A 15,779-nucleotide genomic window follows, 5' to 3' on the forward strand; every position below is an offset into this window, starting at 1 on the left:
ATAAAGTGCGTAGGAACTGTAGTAGCCGGAACCGTTAATATTGGGACAGCATGGTGGCTTCTAACTACAGTGAAAAATATATGCAATACTGAATTACTCCCTGACACTAGTCCTTGGACTTGTCCTGGTGATAATGTCTTCTTCAATGCATCTGTGCTTTGGGGTCTGGTTGGACCGAAACGAATCTTCGGTTCCCGCGGACTCTACGGAGGACTCAACTGGTTCTTCGTGGTAGGTGCACTCGGACCTGTCATAGTATGGTTGTTTCACAAAGCTTTCCCCAGACAGAAATGGATCGCCTACATCAACCTTCCAGTGCTTTTCGGATCAACCGCGGTGATGCCACCAGCTACAACTGTGAACTTTAACAGCTGGATTGTGGTCGGAATCGTTTTCAATTACTTTGTTTTCAGATACAGAAAGAAGTGGTGGCAGAGGTACAATTATGTTTTTTCTGCTGCCCTAGATGCTGGAGTGGCTTTTATGGGGGTGCTTATATACATATGTTTAACCATAAACGAGGTAAGCATTTCTTGGTGCGGTACACAAGACTATGACCACTGTAAATTGTCTACTTGTCCAACATCTAAGAGCATAGGACTTGGTCATGCTTGTATATTCCCTTAAACTAGAGAGTTTTTCATTGTGTGCGGAACACGATATAATACATCATGTATCATTATACAAGTGTTGAGATACTTGTGTTAAAAAACTAGTAACATAAAAAATAAAACATTCCTTCACTCATATAACGTTATGTGACATACTATCTGTATTTTAAGCTAAATGAAAAGTTTCTCTTTAAGCTGCTACATCATATGTTACTTTTGGATTTTGGAGTTGACTTTATGCAGCAAGGTTCATTTGAAGGAAATGACGTTGTAAATAATAAAATATGAATGAATGAACTTTCATTTCATCTGTCCAAGTAATATTGGTTCTTATATAATACAGTTGATTGTCAAAGCCTAATTTGCCCATTTGGGTGCACTGCTAGCTAGCCATTGCTAGAAAGTGGTGTGTTATTTTTTATTTTTTGTTTTGTATCAATTTATTCCAAAGGGTGAAAAGGAAATCTCAAAACATTGATTCCGTTCGAGAATATTCACAAAGGCTTCATATTGTTTCACAATTAACCATTTGAATTCACAGTTTAAACGGAGGCAACAAATCGTGAGAAATTATAAGAACGCCCTTGAAAAAGGGCCATCATGAAACTCAGTGAATTTTTTAATCTATACAATTTTATCTACCTTATGAATGGGGAATGAGTTAAGTCTCACAATGAACTAGCCATAATAATTTGATTCAAATAAAAAAAGAATATCACTAGACTGTAATCCTAAATGGCTAAAACTAGAAAAGTTCAAGTTGTTGTGACATATTTTACTGAAATGCGTGGCAAAGAGAGAGAAAGAGAGTTGGGGAATTTCTGTGATGTGTACATTCCATCACATGTGTCTTTATTTATAGTAAACTAAGAAAGATTTCTTGCTTTGCAATTAATACAATCATAAAGGAATAAGATCTTCTAATATCCCAAATACAATCTACTAATGATTTACACCATCACACATGTGCCAGAATTTGTGTCACGCACTCCCTCTTGAGTGTGTAAATAAAATGTGCCATAATTTAGTAAGCCTTTTCTCCTTGATCAATGGACCTAGTGGTTTAATCATATATATAATATACATATATATTACATAATATAATATAATACACTGCAAGTTTGATTAGGGAGCTCTTTCGAATCATATCGCATGAAAGTGAAGAAAGAATTATTAAAAAAAAAAGAAGAAGAAGTATTCTAGGTAATCATGCATGCATATATGATAAAATCTCAATTACTTAGTTCCTCATGTATGATTATACAAACTTAATTAAAATTTTGACGTTTTTCTGTCTTATATGTTTATGTTACTTCCTATCAACTATTTTTGTTGTCATATGTTAATATTTTTATTTTGTTTCATGTGTTAATTGTTCAGGTCCATTTGATTGTCATATATGGTAGAACATAATCAGACAACTACTCCAAGAGAGCCTTTGCCAGCTGCTCTTTTAGAGCCTCAAAATGCTACAATTGAACCTCAGATACCATCTAAACGCAAAAGAGTAAATGAACCCAAGTCTAAAGTTTGGGCACATTATGAAGGATTTCTAAATGCGGATGGAAGTAAGACTGGTGAGGCACAATGCACCTATTGTACGAAAATATTTGCATGTTCTAGCACCAATGGAACCACTACACTAAAAAGGCATACAGAGAAGTGTGTCAGAAGTACCCTTAAAAAGGGGACAATAAACAACAACTCTTGTCTTTTACAACAACATAGTCTCTTTCTAATTGGAAATTTGACCAAGAGCATTGCCGAAAACTCTTTGCTAGAATGATTATTGTTGATGAATTACCATTTAGCTTTGTGGAGAAGGAAGGCTTCAAAACATTTATGCATGCTGCACAACCAAGATTTAAATTGTTGTCACGTACAACAACTACAAAAGATTGTGTTCAATTGTATGCAGAAGAAAGAAAAAAACTGAAGGAGATGTTGAAGCTTCAAATTCGCGAGTGAGTCTCACAACCGACTTGTGGACTTCTATTTAGAATCTTGGACATATGTGTCTTACTGCACATTTCATTGACAAAGATTGGGTGTTACAGAAAAGAATCATAAATTTTCGAGTGGTTCCACTCCACATCGTGATGAGGTAATTGCACAAGCTGTAGAAACATGTTTATTGAATTGGGGTATTGTTTGGACCCAAAATTACATCATTGGTCCGTGTAATCAAGGCCGTTGAGTGAGCATAGCTCCCAACCGTTGGATGAAAAATTGAAGATAATTTTGTTATTGTTAAAGGATAATATTATGATTTTTATCATAATTATCATCTTTTAATATGAATTATCATATTCTTAAGCAGGATAGATAGGATGCAGATTATATCCTCAAGCAAGCGGTGTAGTTCGAATGGGATTGGGATTCTTGTCATCAGGTTGGAGCAGCATGGGTTCGATCAGAATTGTTAGGATGCATGATCTTCATGCATGCATGGGATAATGATGAAGTAAAAATAATGTGATGTGATAATGACAAGTGAGGTGATATTGCAATCTGCTTGCAATTAGCTTTGCATGTTGAAGCGTGTGGAATTAGATATCATGGCTGGATGAGTTGTTTTAATATTAATGGAAGGCCACATTATTGGGCTCGACATACACGTTGAATTTCTATCAAGAAATTTAAGTTCACAAGGAGATCAAAAGGGATTTGGTTTGGTCACTGGTGGTATATCAAGAATATTCCGATAGCATCACAGAGAGACGGGTGCAATTTGGAAAACGTATTGGCAGGTCGCAACTGAAGAGTATGAAGGAGACCTCCCTGCTATAAATATAAGACGATGTGCAACATGCAAAAGCTCCTCCAATTCAACACACAAAACTGCCCTACACAAACCCTTACTCTACGCGAAACCTCTCAAACATCTTGAGATTTTTATTTTCTTTTTCGCCGACACATTTTCAGTTTGGATAAATAGCACTGTGAAGGCAACCGGTGACATCTTCAGTTTGGATAAACAATACTGTTGCCGTAGAATCAGCCGACCAAGGAGCACCTTCAGTTTGAATAAACAGCACTGCGTCGAGGCCGACTGGTTACCTATCCAAGTCTTGGTCAAAAAGGGTTTTCGAATCCTTATTGGCAGAGGTCATCTCATTGGCCTTCTGGACGAAGTGAGGTGCTACAAAATACTGGGCTCGGCACATTGAACGCCGAGTTGGTTATGATTGGATATTCACAAGTAAGTTTTAGAATTCAGCATTCTGACGGTCGAACCGCATTCACCATCAAGACATACATATCTTTTGAGTACTTGTGTCCATATAGTTTGGAGCTGGTTCGACGTGCTTATACTCTTACGAATATAATCACCGTGACCGAACCTGGTGTCGACGATCCGTGAACTTTGCAAAACTAGCAGCCTTGTCTTCAGGCTCTAGAACCTGAAGACTGAGACGTGTTCCTTCCTCGGCCGCAATCACAAGATCGTGAAGTCAGCAGCGCACCCAACGCAACATCAACATATTTTACTCCTCGGTCGAGCTCTGCCGACGAGTTGGCATGCCCACATATAACTAAAGGATGTAGTTAGCTCATTAGTTACTCGGCATGCGCGCCACGTAGGCTTGATAGTTTTTAGGGTCAACATGCATAAAAAAGTTATGCACACTCATAGTTGATAATGCAAGTTCAAATGATACAGCAACAAATTTGGTTAAAAGGTTCAGCAGCAACATAAATAAATATTCATTTTTGAGAGCCACTGATTGCGGTATGATCTTATCGCACTCAGCCACAATTAAGACCACATCTTCTGCTCAAAATATTTGTTGCAAGGCTCAATAGTCCAAATACAAAAATAGCTAGAAGAAGTCCCGCAAGAAAACCTTTTTCTGATATCCAATATCTCCTTACATATCAGCTGGAAAATAAAATTAATGAATCTTACAAATCTCAACCAGAAATGAATTTTGGGGTTGTATTCAATTGGAATTTTGAGGGATTTTAATTCTTTTAATAAATATAGGGGTATTCAATTAAGATTTTAAGTGATTATCTAAAATTCAAGGTGTATGCAATCTGGATTTTAAGATAACTTATTAAAATCCTTATAAATCCAAGTGTATTCAAATAGGATTTTAAATTTTTTATAACTTTATAGGTGTATTCAATTAGAAGTTGATTTTAAAGAATTTGAAAAAGTTGAGGAATTATAGGGAATTGGAGAGATTTTGTAGTGTATTTTAAGTATTCACAAATATTATCTCTCTCCATGAGATTTTGAGGGAATTGAATCAAAATTTTATATGAGAAATCTCTACAAAGCATTAAACTCTATATAAATCCATTAAAATATCTCAAATACCCAATTAAATACAAAGTTTGATTTTTTTCTTTCGACATATGGTAGCAGTGCCATCTACCTAAATGATTACAAGAGAGAAAATTTTGAAGACTATAGAGAAATAGAAAATTTAATTGCAAAAGTTCCTTTTATCTAATTTTCTCTTCCTTTTTTTATTTTTTTTATTTTTTATACGATAAATAGAAAACTCATAGGGAGTATTTGCATGAAAAGATTATCTTGTCAATTCCAGACGACTATTAGGGGTAGTTTGAGAGTGAGGTGCTTAAAAAAAAAGCACCTATGAAAAAAAGCTGTAAGGGTTTTAGGTGTTGGTAAACTGAAAAAAAAAGGGTTTATTTTGGAAACTGCTGTGAGAATAAGCTGAAATCAAAGGAAAAAGCTGAAGCTGCTATTTGCAGCTTTGGAAAACTGACTTTTTTTCAAAGCACACGGAGCTACAATGCTCCTTTAATGAAAAGACCCACTATCAGACTGCTTTTTTTATTTTTTATTTTTTCCAAAAGCACTTTTACAAAAAAGTTTACCAAACACTCTGCTGATTTATTTCACAGCCGCTTATTCTCACAGGACAGTCGCTTATTCTCACAGCAGTTTTTTTTAAAAGCAAAATAATAACAAACCAGCCCTTAATCACACGTTAAAACGACTTTAAAGTATTTGAAAACAAACAAACAAAATCCCTCAAAAACCTCTTTTTACACTCTCACTCTTTTAGTCCGTTTCACTCTCTCTCTCTCTCTCACTCTCACTCTCTCAGTGCCATTGCCGCCATGTCCACCATTCTTGAGATAGAGCCGGCCACAAAACACGACGAAAACGACGTTTCTCCGGTCGAAGAAGTCCGTTTAACTGTCTCAAACGACGACGATCCCACCCTTCCAGTATGGACCTTCCGAATGTGGACGCTAGGCCTCGCCTCCTGCGCCCTCCTCTCATTCCTCAACACTTTCTTCTCCTACCGCACGGAGCCCCTCGTCATCTCGGTGATCTCCGTACAGGTGGCGACGCTCCCCATCGGACGGTTCATGGCGAGGGCGCTGCCGAAGCGGAAGTTTCAGATAGGGTCGAAGGAGTTCTCGCTGAACCCTGGTCCGTTTAACATGAAGGAGCACGTGCTGATATCCATATTTGCCAATGCTGGCTCCGGATTCGGAAGTGGAACGGCTTATGCGATTAGCATTGTGGATATAATAAAAGCGTTTTATCATAGAAAGATCTCGTTCTTGGCCAGTTGGATACTTGTTATAACCACGCAGGTAACAATTGATTAATGTATTTATTAGGGATTGATCTGCTGCTGAGTGCTGATTAATGGTAATTAAGGGCTGCAGGTATTAGGGTATGGGTGGGCTGGTATTCTCAGAAGGTACGTGGTGGATCCGGCGGAGATGTGGTGGCCGAGTAGTCTCGTTCAAGTCTCCTTGTTCAGGTAATTTAGAGTCAGAGAGATTTTTCGGTAGATCCAGAACATAATCACCTAATTGTTGGAATTTTGGCAAGAAATAGAAGAAGAAAAAAAATAAAATGTTAGTCAAACTCCACACTTTCACATTTCTACGCTTGCAAAGCATGTCGTTGAAGATATTTTTAAAAGATATGATCCATAGACTTTTTTTATTTATTTATTTTTTATATTTTGTAAATTTTCAACCGTCAAACGATGAATTGAAAAAGATTAATGCAAAGAAATAAAAAAAAGGGGATAGCACACCCCCATTTTCAACACACGCTCCTTGACTTGGAGGAGATTCCCTATCTCCTTCCTAGTAAAGCACGTGACCTCTTCTACGCCAATCATTTGTCTTGGTAATTTATATTAATATTAATACAACAACTTCAACATTAATATTTCAACACTAGTGTCACTATTGCATATACATTTCACCGGGCCCAACTTAGCGCGACTGTGTGGTCTATTTGTAGTCTTAATAAGTGTTTGACACATTAAATTTATGATAATGAAATTAAGAAAAGTTAAGTTTATAAATACATATCATTCATTTATTGGGGTTTTAGAGAGACTACACCCATTTTGAGTGCAGAGAATTTGGTCTTATGCATGCATGAGTGCTTAAAACTAGCCACTTGTGATGGTTTGATGGTGGGGTAATGCTAGGGAGACTAAAACTTTTAAACCAAATGATGTGGTGATTGATCATTGAATTATTACTTAAGTATTGATTAACGTGCTTATTTCCTATTGGTGACATATCATTTTATAAATTTAGTTTAAAATTTTGGTCCTCCTAGCATTATCCTTTATAACATCTGCGCCAACTTGCGACTCATTCTAATTTTTAACAGTACTCAATGTTGATAAGTAGGGTTTAATCTTGTAATTTATCTAATGTGATGTATCTGAGTTGTACGTGGTATGTAGTAGTCTTGAGTTGTTATAGGACTCTTATATGTATACGTGTTCTATGTTTGAAAAGTTTGTGTGTCGTTTTCCACCAAACTATAAGATGGCTACTATTAATTTGAGTAATGCTGCTTTAGACAGGCTACATTGTTGGTCATCATATAAATGGGTCTCGGATATAATGTTAAGGGCATTAAAAGTGTTATTCTTGATGCCCCCATGCCTTGAAAATGACTCATTAAAACACCAATTACCAACTATCCATGCATGCATGCATGCATTTTATTTTAGTTTTTGAACAAGTAATTCATAAGTAACAATGTCTCTAATTTTTCATTTTTCATTTACCTTGATATGAAGGGCTCTACATGAGAAAGACAACAATCGAATGTCAAGAGGGAAGTTCTTTTTTATAGCACTCATATGCAGCTTCGCTTGGTTTGTCGTCCCCGGCTATCTTTTCCCAACCTTGTCAACAATTTCATGGGTTTGTTGGATATACCCTAAGTCAGTCACTGCCCAACAAATAGGGTCAGGCATGGGAGGACTTGGCATTGGAGCATTTTCACTTGATTGGACAGTCATAGCCTCCTACCTCTACAGCCCTCTCATCAGCCCTTTCTTTGCCATTGTCAATGTTGCTGCTGGCTATGTTCTTGTTATGTACATGTTACTGCCAATTGCCTATTGGGGTGTCAATTTGTACAATGCCAAGAACTTTGCAATCTTCTCTTCACATTTGTTTGACGCCGGTGGCCAAATATATAATGTCTCCGCCCTTGTGAATAACAAGTTTGAGATTGACATGCCTGCCTATGAAAGACAAGGACGCATAAACTTGAGTATGTTCTTTTCTTTGACATATGGCATCGGTTTTGCGTCTGTTGTCTCGACCCTCACGCACGTTGCCCTATTCAACGGAAGGTAAATCAATTGAGTATTGCTATTTGTATCATCGCAACTGGTTATCTTGTATATCATCTCTTTAATACCTGGCGAGGCTTATTATTGGAAATGAATGAATTAATATATACAGCTGTTGTTGTTCCAACAGAGAGATATATAAACAATACCAAAGGGCATCACAGAGTGTAAAGGTGGACATACACACCAGATTAATGAGGAAATACAAGGACATACCTAACTGGTGGTTTCATCTTATGCTTTTGGTGTCCATGGTACTCTCTCTAGTGATGTGCATATTCATGAAAGATCAAGTCCAACTGCCATGGTGGGGACTTAATTTTGCAGCTGGACTTGCATTAGTTTTCACTCTTCCTATAAGCATTATAACTGCCACAACAAATCAGGTAAGCTTTCAACCCACTAGCCATCTCACTTGTTTTAGATTTGTTTTAGCTATATCATATATGTACTCTCTCATATGACCCTTTACCGTGTACAATCTCTTTAACAAAGGTGGGACCTAGTTATAAAGGTGGGTCAGTGCATGGCTAGGTCTCATACAATTAATAGGTTCCATCTCTATTAGAAATGTTGTATCCTAGATGGTAACTATAGTTGAGATGGTGCAAACAATTGTTTTCATGTGTGATTTAGTAGCCTTCGGATTTTTTTTAATCTGAAGTCTATTCGAACCATCTCAAATTTTTTATTCTTTCTATATGGCAGTCTCCAGGACTAAACATCATCACAGAATACATCATGGGATTGATATTACCTGGCAAGCCAATAGCCAATGTGTGTTTCAAAACATATGGATATATAAGCATGTCGCAGGCAATTTCCTTTCTCAATGATTTTAAGCTAGGTCATTACATGAAGATCCCACCTATATCAATGTTCATAGTCCAGGTACATCTTCTTGACTTGCCATTTGTTTTTTCTAATTGTAGGATAAAAAAAGGAAAATTAGTATCCAGTCCCTAGTTTACTAATGTTCATTGACTGAAACCTTATTAGTTTTCATATTTTGATCCAAGTCCCTAAGATTAATGTAATAATGAATTTACATGTTAGTTACATAATTTTTTAAAATAAAAATTAAGAATTGATTTAGAATATTAATACTCACACCTTTATTAAACTCCTAACTAATTTTCAATTCAAAACATTTCCAAAATAAATAAATAAATTAGAATAAGTTTGTACGCATTATCTTTTTTAAAAAATGTTTTCAATTTTTAATCTTATATGTACCCATTCATGTATTTTTTTTAAAACTTTTAATATTAAAATGTACTCATTCTTAAATATACCAATTTGTTATATGTGAAATGTACCATTTTTTTTATATAAAATATGTTCAATTTTTTTTCTAATTCATTTTTAAACTTATATGGGTACATTTTTTTTTCTTTGATTTGAGAATGTATCCCTGTCAAGTTTAATCGAAGAAATTTACTAATGTTATTAAACCTAATATCTTTTTTTACTTTTTTATTTTTTTGTGATTTTGAAGAATGTACCCATGTTTTGGTTAATTTTGATGAATGTACCCATGTTTTTATATATATATATATATATACACACACACAATAGTATATTTATATTTTAATATTTTTAATCCCACAAATTATGGTTTTTTTATTTAAAATCTCATTAATATAAATACCTATAAATTTCAATTTTTAATTTAAAAAATATAGTAACATATATAGAAATAAATTATCACATTAATTTTAGGGACTTTGATCAAAAATTGAAAACCAACAAGGTTTCAATAAAAGAATATTCTTAGTTAGGGACTGCATCCAAAGTCTATCATAAAACAAATATATCATATCCATACTAATTAAATATAATCAGATAATTTCAATGTATATGATGCTGCTATCAGTTGAAAATAATCCCACAAGATGAAGAGCATTTCTTAAAGGGAAATTATTTATGCACACCATTTCTACACTTCATTCATATGCAGTTTTTTATTTTTTATTTTTCTTGCCATTAAATTGAACAAATCAAAAGAAAATTAAGAGAAAATTTTTTTGAAGGGGCAGAAGGTGAAAAAGGGAGTGCAGAAGTCATTCCCGTATTTAAAATGAGACACAGTACTCGTATAACTTGACTAACGGGAAATCAGTGTTCTCTTACTCTGGAAATAGAAAATGCTTATGGTGTTGGACTAAGAATATGGATCACCGATCATGTTAATTGCAAGATCCAAACTTACAGTTCTGACAATACATACAACATCACTCATTACTTGAATGCTAATCTGTCCTTTCTTGCTTCACAAAATTAAAGTGCATAGGAACAATAATAGCTGGAACAGTCAATATAAGAGTTGCATGGTTGCTGCTGTCTAGCATTGAAAACATATGTCAAGATCAATTACTCCCTCCCAACAGTCCTTGGACTTGTCCTGGGGACCGTGTCTTCTTTGATGCATCTGTGATTTGGGGCCTTGTCGGACCAAAACGAATCTTTGGCTCTCTCGGAAACTACAACGCACTCAACTGGTTCTTCCTCATAGGTGCATTGGGACCTCTATTGGTCTGGTTGCTGCACAAAGCTTTCCCAAGTCAGAAGTGGATCAAACTGATGAACCTCCCAGTGCTTTTGGGAGCAACAGCTGCAATGCCACCAGCTACAACTGTGAACTTCAATTGCTGGATTGTGGTTGGAACTATTTTCAACTACTTTGTTTTCAGGTACAGAAAGCAGTGGTGGCAGAGGTACAATTACGTTCTTTCTGCTGCCCTAGATGCTGGAGTGGCTGTAATGGGGGTACTTTTGTACTTTTCTTTGACCACTTACGAGAAGAGCATGTCCTGGTGGGGAACAAATGGTGAACACTGTGATTTGGCTACATGCCCCACAGCCAAGGGTATAGTTGTTGATGGTTGCCCTGTCTACTAATTCCCATTTCAAAAGCGATTTTAATTAGTATATATATTTATATGAAGAATGAACCAGTGTTCTTGATGAGACTGAATTCTATATTTACACGTTATAATTTTACCAACGATGCTGCTTCTAAATTAATACCTGGTACGGGAATTAGTTTGGGAAAGTCTTTTCACGAGTGAAAATAGGCTGGTACTCCAGATACATTTTACAGCCCCGCTGGGCAATCTAAACTGAATCAAAATGCTGCTAATTACTCTTCTGGTTATCCAAATGTGATATATAGCCCTGCTGGGCATTTGTGTTCTTTGGTAAAGAAGTATTATCGATTGCAAACTCTGATCACAGCCCAATCATATTTGATTCAGAACTACAACCTATTAAACGTAAATCTTTATATCTTTTTAAAGAACATTGGACACATGATCATTACTTTTTAACTCTGTTAACACAAGCGTGGAAATATAAGCCTTCTGCTCATAGATAATTATCTGACATTCAAGAACACGTATCATTTAATCGTGACAGTAATCTCTATTGGAAAGAACGGGAAATAACTCAAACTTAAAAGTTTAACTTTACTGGAAGAGGCCTATTCCACACAACGGGCTCGAATTAATTGGCTCTAGGTCCTGATGGTTTTCATGCTTTTTTTTTCAGCATTATTGGGATCAAATTAAGAGTAACATTTATGACATGTGTGGAGTGAAAAATAATACAGAAAATTTTAGAGTCAACACATGGATTTTTACATAATTGACGAGAATACCCTAATTAAATTGGCGAGACCCACATCCACTCTACGCACAGTTCAACCCTCGGGAAGACGTGAGCTGCTAATTACAATTGCTGCAAACTCTCTTGCCCATGGCAAAGAGAAAAGTCAAAAGTATTAAAGATATGATCAATTACTAAATCTTATTTTTAATACTCTACTAATTGAAGAACAACTCAATCAACACAACCATATCCAATCAAGGATATTTCGGTGGGCAAATGGGTCATGGACCCGCTGGTCGAGGCGGGTCTAAGAGGTTAGGGGCGGGTTAAGGGTGGGGCGGGTCAATGTAAATAGCGGGGCAGGGCAGGTCCAAATATTTGAGGACACGGGCCCTCAGCCCAGACCGTTTCAACACTCCAACTTTTTATTGAGTAAATCTCCACCATCCATGGCCATTTTCCACACATATCACAAATCACAATTCACACGGGTCTCTCTTAGTTTCTCTCTCTCTCTCTCTCTCTCTCTCTCTCTCTCTCTCTCCATAATTCACACACCATCCACCCTTCGTTGTCGTCGTGAGTGGGAATTGCTCTTCGGTGGTTCATCGTCGACTCCCTCCTCATCGCCTCTCAACTCAACTGGAATTTGGGTTTGCTTCTCTGCTTGAGTGGGAATTGCTTCTCTGTGGGATTTTTTAGATGCAAAACTCTTTCTGGATTTTATGCAAAATACTTTCTATGGGACATCTCCACAGCTGATTGGTCCAAAGCAATGATTTCTAGGTTTTTTGTGAATTGTTTTATGCCAAATGCTTTCTGGGTTTAATCAAATTTTGATCAATACCATAGTAGTACACAAATCAGTACTAAATTTATTGTACTGCAGTACTATATCTCCACCTAAATTAACCCCGAACCCCTTTCTCTAGATCTTTTATTTTTTTTAATCATCATGATTGTTAGATTATTTTTTTTAAGAGAGATTACTTTATGCATATGAAACCCATCTAATTTTGAAGCTTAGTCAGATAGTTTCTATTCTGAAGAAAAAAAAATTGACCCGTGGACTCGCAGGAACCGGCCCGTTTCAAATGGGCTAGGTTAGGATCTGTATCCCTTTTTCAAATTTCTATTACCTGATCCACCCCACCCCATATTATTTTAAAACCGGTCTGGTTCAGTTCTTCTCATTTTGGGCCTAGCTCAGCCCGTGCCTAGCCCTAATTTCAAATATAATTCCAAGATATTATTATTAAATAATATCTTTGAGATAATTCTTTGCTCATCCATCCTACGCATGACTCATCTTGGCCAATCAACTGCCGACATATGTGGCCAGCCTAACTCCTATAAATACCTCATCTCCACCAATCTCTAGTAAGCTTTTGCTATGCACTTAAGCCCTAAACACTTTCTCTCTTTCAAAGAAATTGACTTAGCCATTGGAAATATATTGGCCAACACCCCCCCACCTCATGGGCTTGTGAGGTTTTGGCCTTGATCAAAGTGCTTATTTGTCTTGTAGATACAATTTCGTCAAAACTAAAGATGGTGAATTTTGCTACCACAACATGATCAATGCTTTTTATGATGGAGGCTCTGCTCAGTGAATGTGATATATTCCATAAGTGGCGGCACACCCATATCTAAATCTTCTAACAGGGCCATGAAAAACAGTGAACGAGCTTTAAGGCCTGGCCACCAAGTGTTTCACGTGGAAGACATCAGGGGAGGAAAGTGTCAAAAACCTAACTGGGATCCAATATGTTTCTACCCTGAGGAAGAAAGAGGTACCATCTACCCTTACGATGACCCACTGATCATGGAAGCTCATATAGCCAACTTTGAAGTATGACGAATCCTGGTAGACACGGGGGCTTCGGTCAATATCATGTTTGTTGAAGCTTTCAGGGCACTTAATGTAGCTGAACACTTGCTCGATCGCTCGATTTCTCCTCTGATAAGCTTCTCCGGTGATATCGTGCAACCTTTAGGGAGCATACACTTACCTTTCACCATTGGTATAGGCCCTTACATAGCTACCATTACCACTAACATCTTGGTGGTTGATTGCCCAATGGTATACAATGTCATCTTTGGACGTACAGGCATCAATGATCTCAAGGCTATGGTATCCACACATATATTGTTGATGAATTTCCAACCCCTTGTGGCAATGGTTACATCAAAGGAGATCAATTTAGTGCATAGTCATGTTACAACACTTCGGTCAAGCAACAACACCTGCATGTGCCCAAGGAAACCATTTCTATACATGACCAAGTCATAAAGATCAGCTTGGACGAAACCAACTTGGATCTTCATGGTGACAACAGTCAACTCGACGATCCTCGAGATGACTCTTTCACCTAGCAAGCACAGCCCGCTGAAGAGTTGGAGAAGGTCTCTATCTCAAAAGATTATCCGGATCGCATGGTGAAGATTGGCACCACTTTGTCACCACCCATTCAGTTGGCATTGATCTCTTTTTTGCAAGAGAATACTGAGGTCTTCGTTTGGTCATACGAGGACATGCCAGACATATCTCCCGATATCATCTATCATCACTTAAGTATTGACCTCAAGACCAAGCCAGTGAGATAGAAGCGAAGATCTTATGACGTTGAACGGTACGAGGCAATGAAGGCAGAAGTTGAAAAACTCAAAGGTATAGGCTTCGTCCGCGAAGTCAATTATCCAACATGGGTAGCAAATGTTGTCTTTGTTAAGAATAATCCGACCAAGGAAAGTTTCCTGCTCCAAAAGGTCTTGTGGAGAATGTGTGTCGATTACACCGACCTAAACAAAGGATGCCCGAAGGATAGCTTTCCTCTTCCTCTCATAGATAGACTTATAGACTCTACGACAGGGTGTGAACTCCTGAGCTTCATGGATGCTTACTCAAGATACAACCAAATCCTCATGAACCCTCTGGACCAAGAACACACAGCCTTCATTACTGACAGGGGACTATATTGCTATAAAGTCATGCGCTTCGGCCTAAAGAATGCAAGAGCGACTTATTAGAGATTGGTCAATTCAATGTTCGCCGAACAGATTGGGAAGAGCATGGAAGTTTACGTTGATGATATGCTAGTTAAGAGCAAACATGCTGATCAACACATCACCAACCTATCTGAAACTTTCACCATTCTGAAGAGGTATCGAATGAGGTTGAACCCCAACAAATGTGCCTTCAGCGTAGGCTCTGGCAAATTATTAGGCTTCATGATAAGCCAATGAGGCATTGAGGCTAATCCCGAGAAGATCAAAGCAATCATCGACATGAAGGAACCGGTAACTTCAAAAGACATTCAGTGCCTTACTGGCAAGGTGGCAGCCTTAACTAGGTTCATCTCTAAGGCCACAGATAGATGTGTTTCTTTCTTCAAAGTACTTAAGGGACATAAGAAGTACATTACATGGACTAACGAATGTTTTGAGGCATTCAAGAACCTCAAAGACTACATGAGTAAAGCCCATCTGCTCTCCAAACCTAAGGTTGGTGACATTCTGATTATCTATCTGTCGGTATCGGCTTCAGCAAGAAGTTCCGTTCTCATTCGAAATGATGGTAATGTCGAACAACCTGTCTACTAGGCTAGCAAGGCCGCAAGGCCTTACAAGATGCAGAGACACGATACTCCAACATTGAGAAATTGGCTCTAGCATTGGTCATGTCTGCTCGAAAACTTCGCCCTTACTTCCAAGCACATTCCATCATCGTGCTTACCAATCATCCTCTTTGACAGATACTCCAAAGTTTTGACACTTCCGGACGAATGATCAAATAGGCGATAACATTGGGTGAGTTTGACATCTCCTACCAACCAAAGCCAGCTGAGAAGGGCCAAGCAGTGGCAGACTTCATCGCCGACTTCACATATCCTGTTGACATTGTTTCTACGCCTAAAGAAGTGGTTTCATTACCCTCGGAAAC

General features: G+C 37.4%; 2 protein-coding genes across 2 annotated transcripts; both read left to right on the plus strand.

Annotated features, from left to right (window-relative positions):
* Window positions 1-627, plus strand: LOC126630053 (oligopeptide transporter 4-like; the record flags this gene model as incomplete). Its single annotated transcript, XM_050300222.1, has 1 exon — window positions 1-627. A coding segment is annotated over one exon (627 nt), but the record flags the coding sequence as incomplete, so codon positions are not given.
* A 5,009-nt stretch (window positions 628-5,636) lies between these two features.
* LOC126628035 (oligopeptide transporter 2-like) lies at window positions 5,637-11,234 on the plus strand. Its single transcript, XM_050297609.1, has 6 exons — window positions 5,637-6,197; window positions 6,273-6,370; window positions 7,664-8,227; window positions 8,358-8,613; window positions 8,936-9,118; window positions 10,514-11,234. Exons 1-6 carry the CDS (start codon window positions 5,712-5,714, stop codon window positions 11,126-11,128), a joined length of 2,202 nt encoding a protein of 733 aa, XP_050153566.1. The 5' UTR covers window positions 5,637-5,711; the 3' UTR covers window positions 11,129-11,234.
* Window positions 11,235-15,779: the final 4,545 nt, after the last annotated feature.

Source organism: Malus sylvestris, chromosome 7 (genome assembly GCF_916048215.2).
Source record: "Malus sylvestris chromosome 7, drMalSylv7.2, whole genome shotgun sequence".
NCBI lineage: Eukaryota > Viridiplantae > Streptophyta > Magnoliopsida > Rosales > Rosaceae > Malus > Malus sylvestris.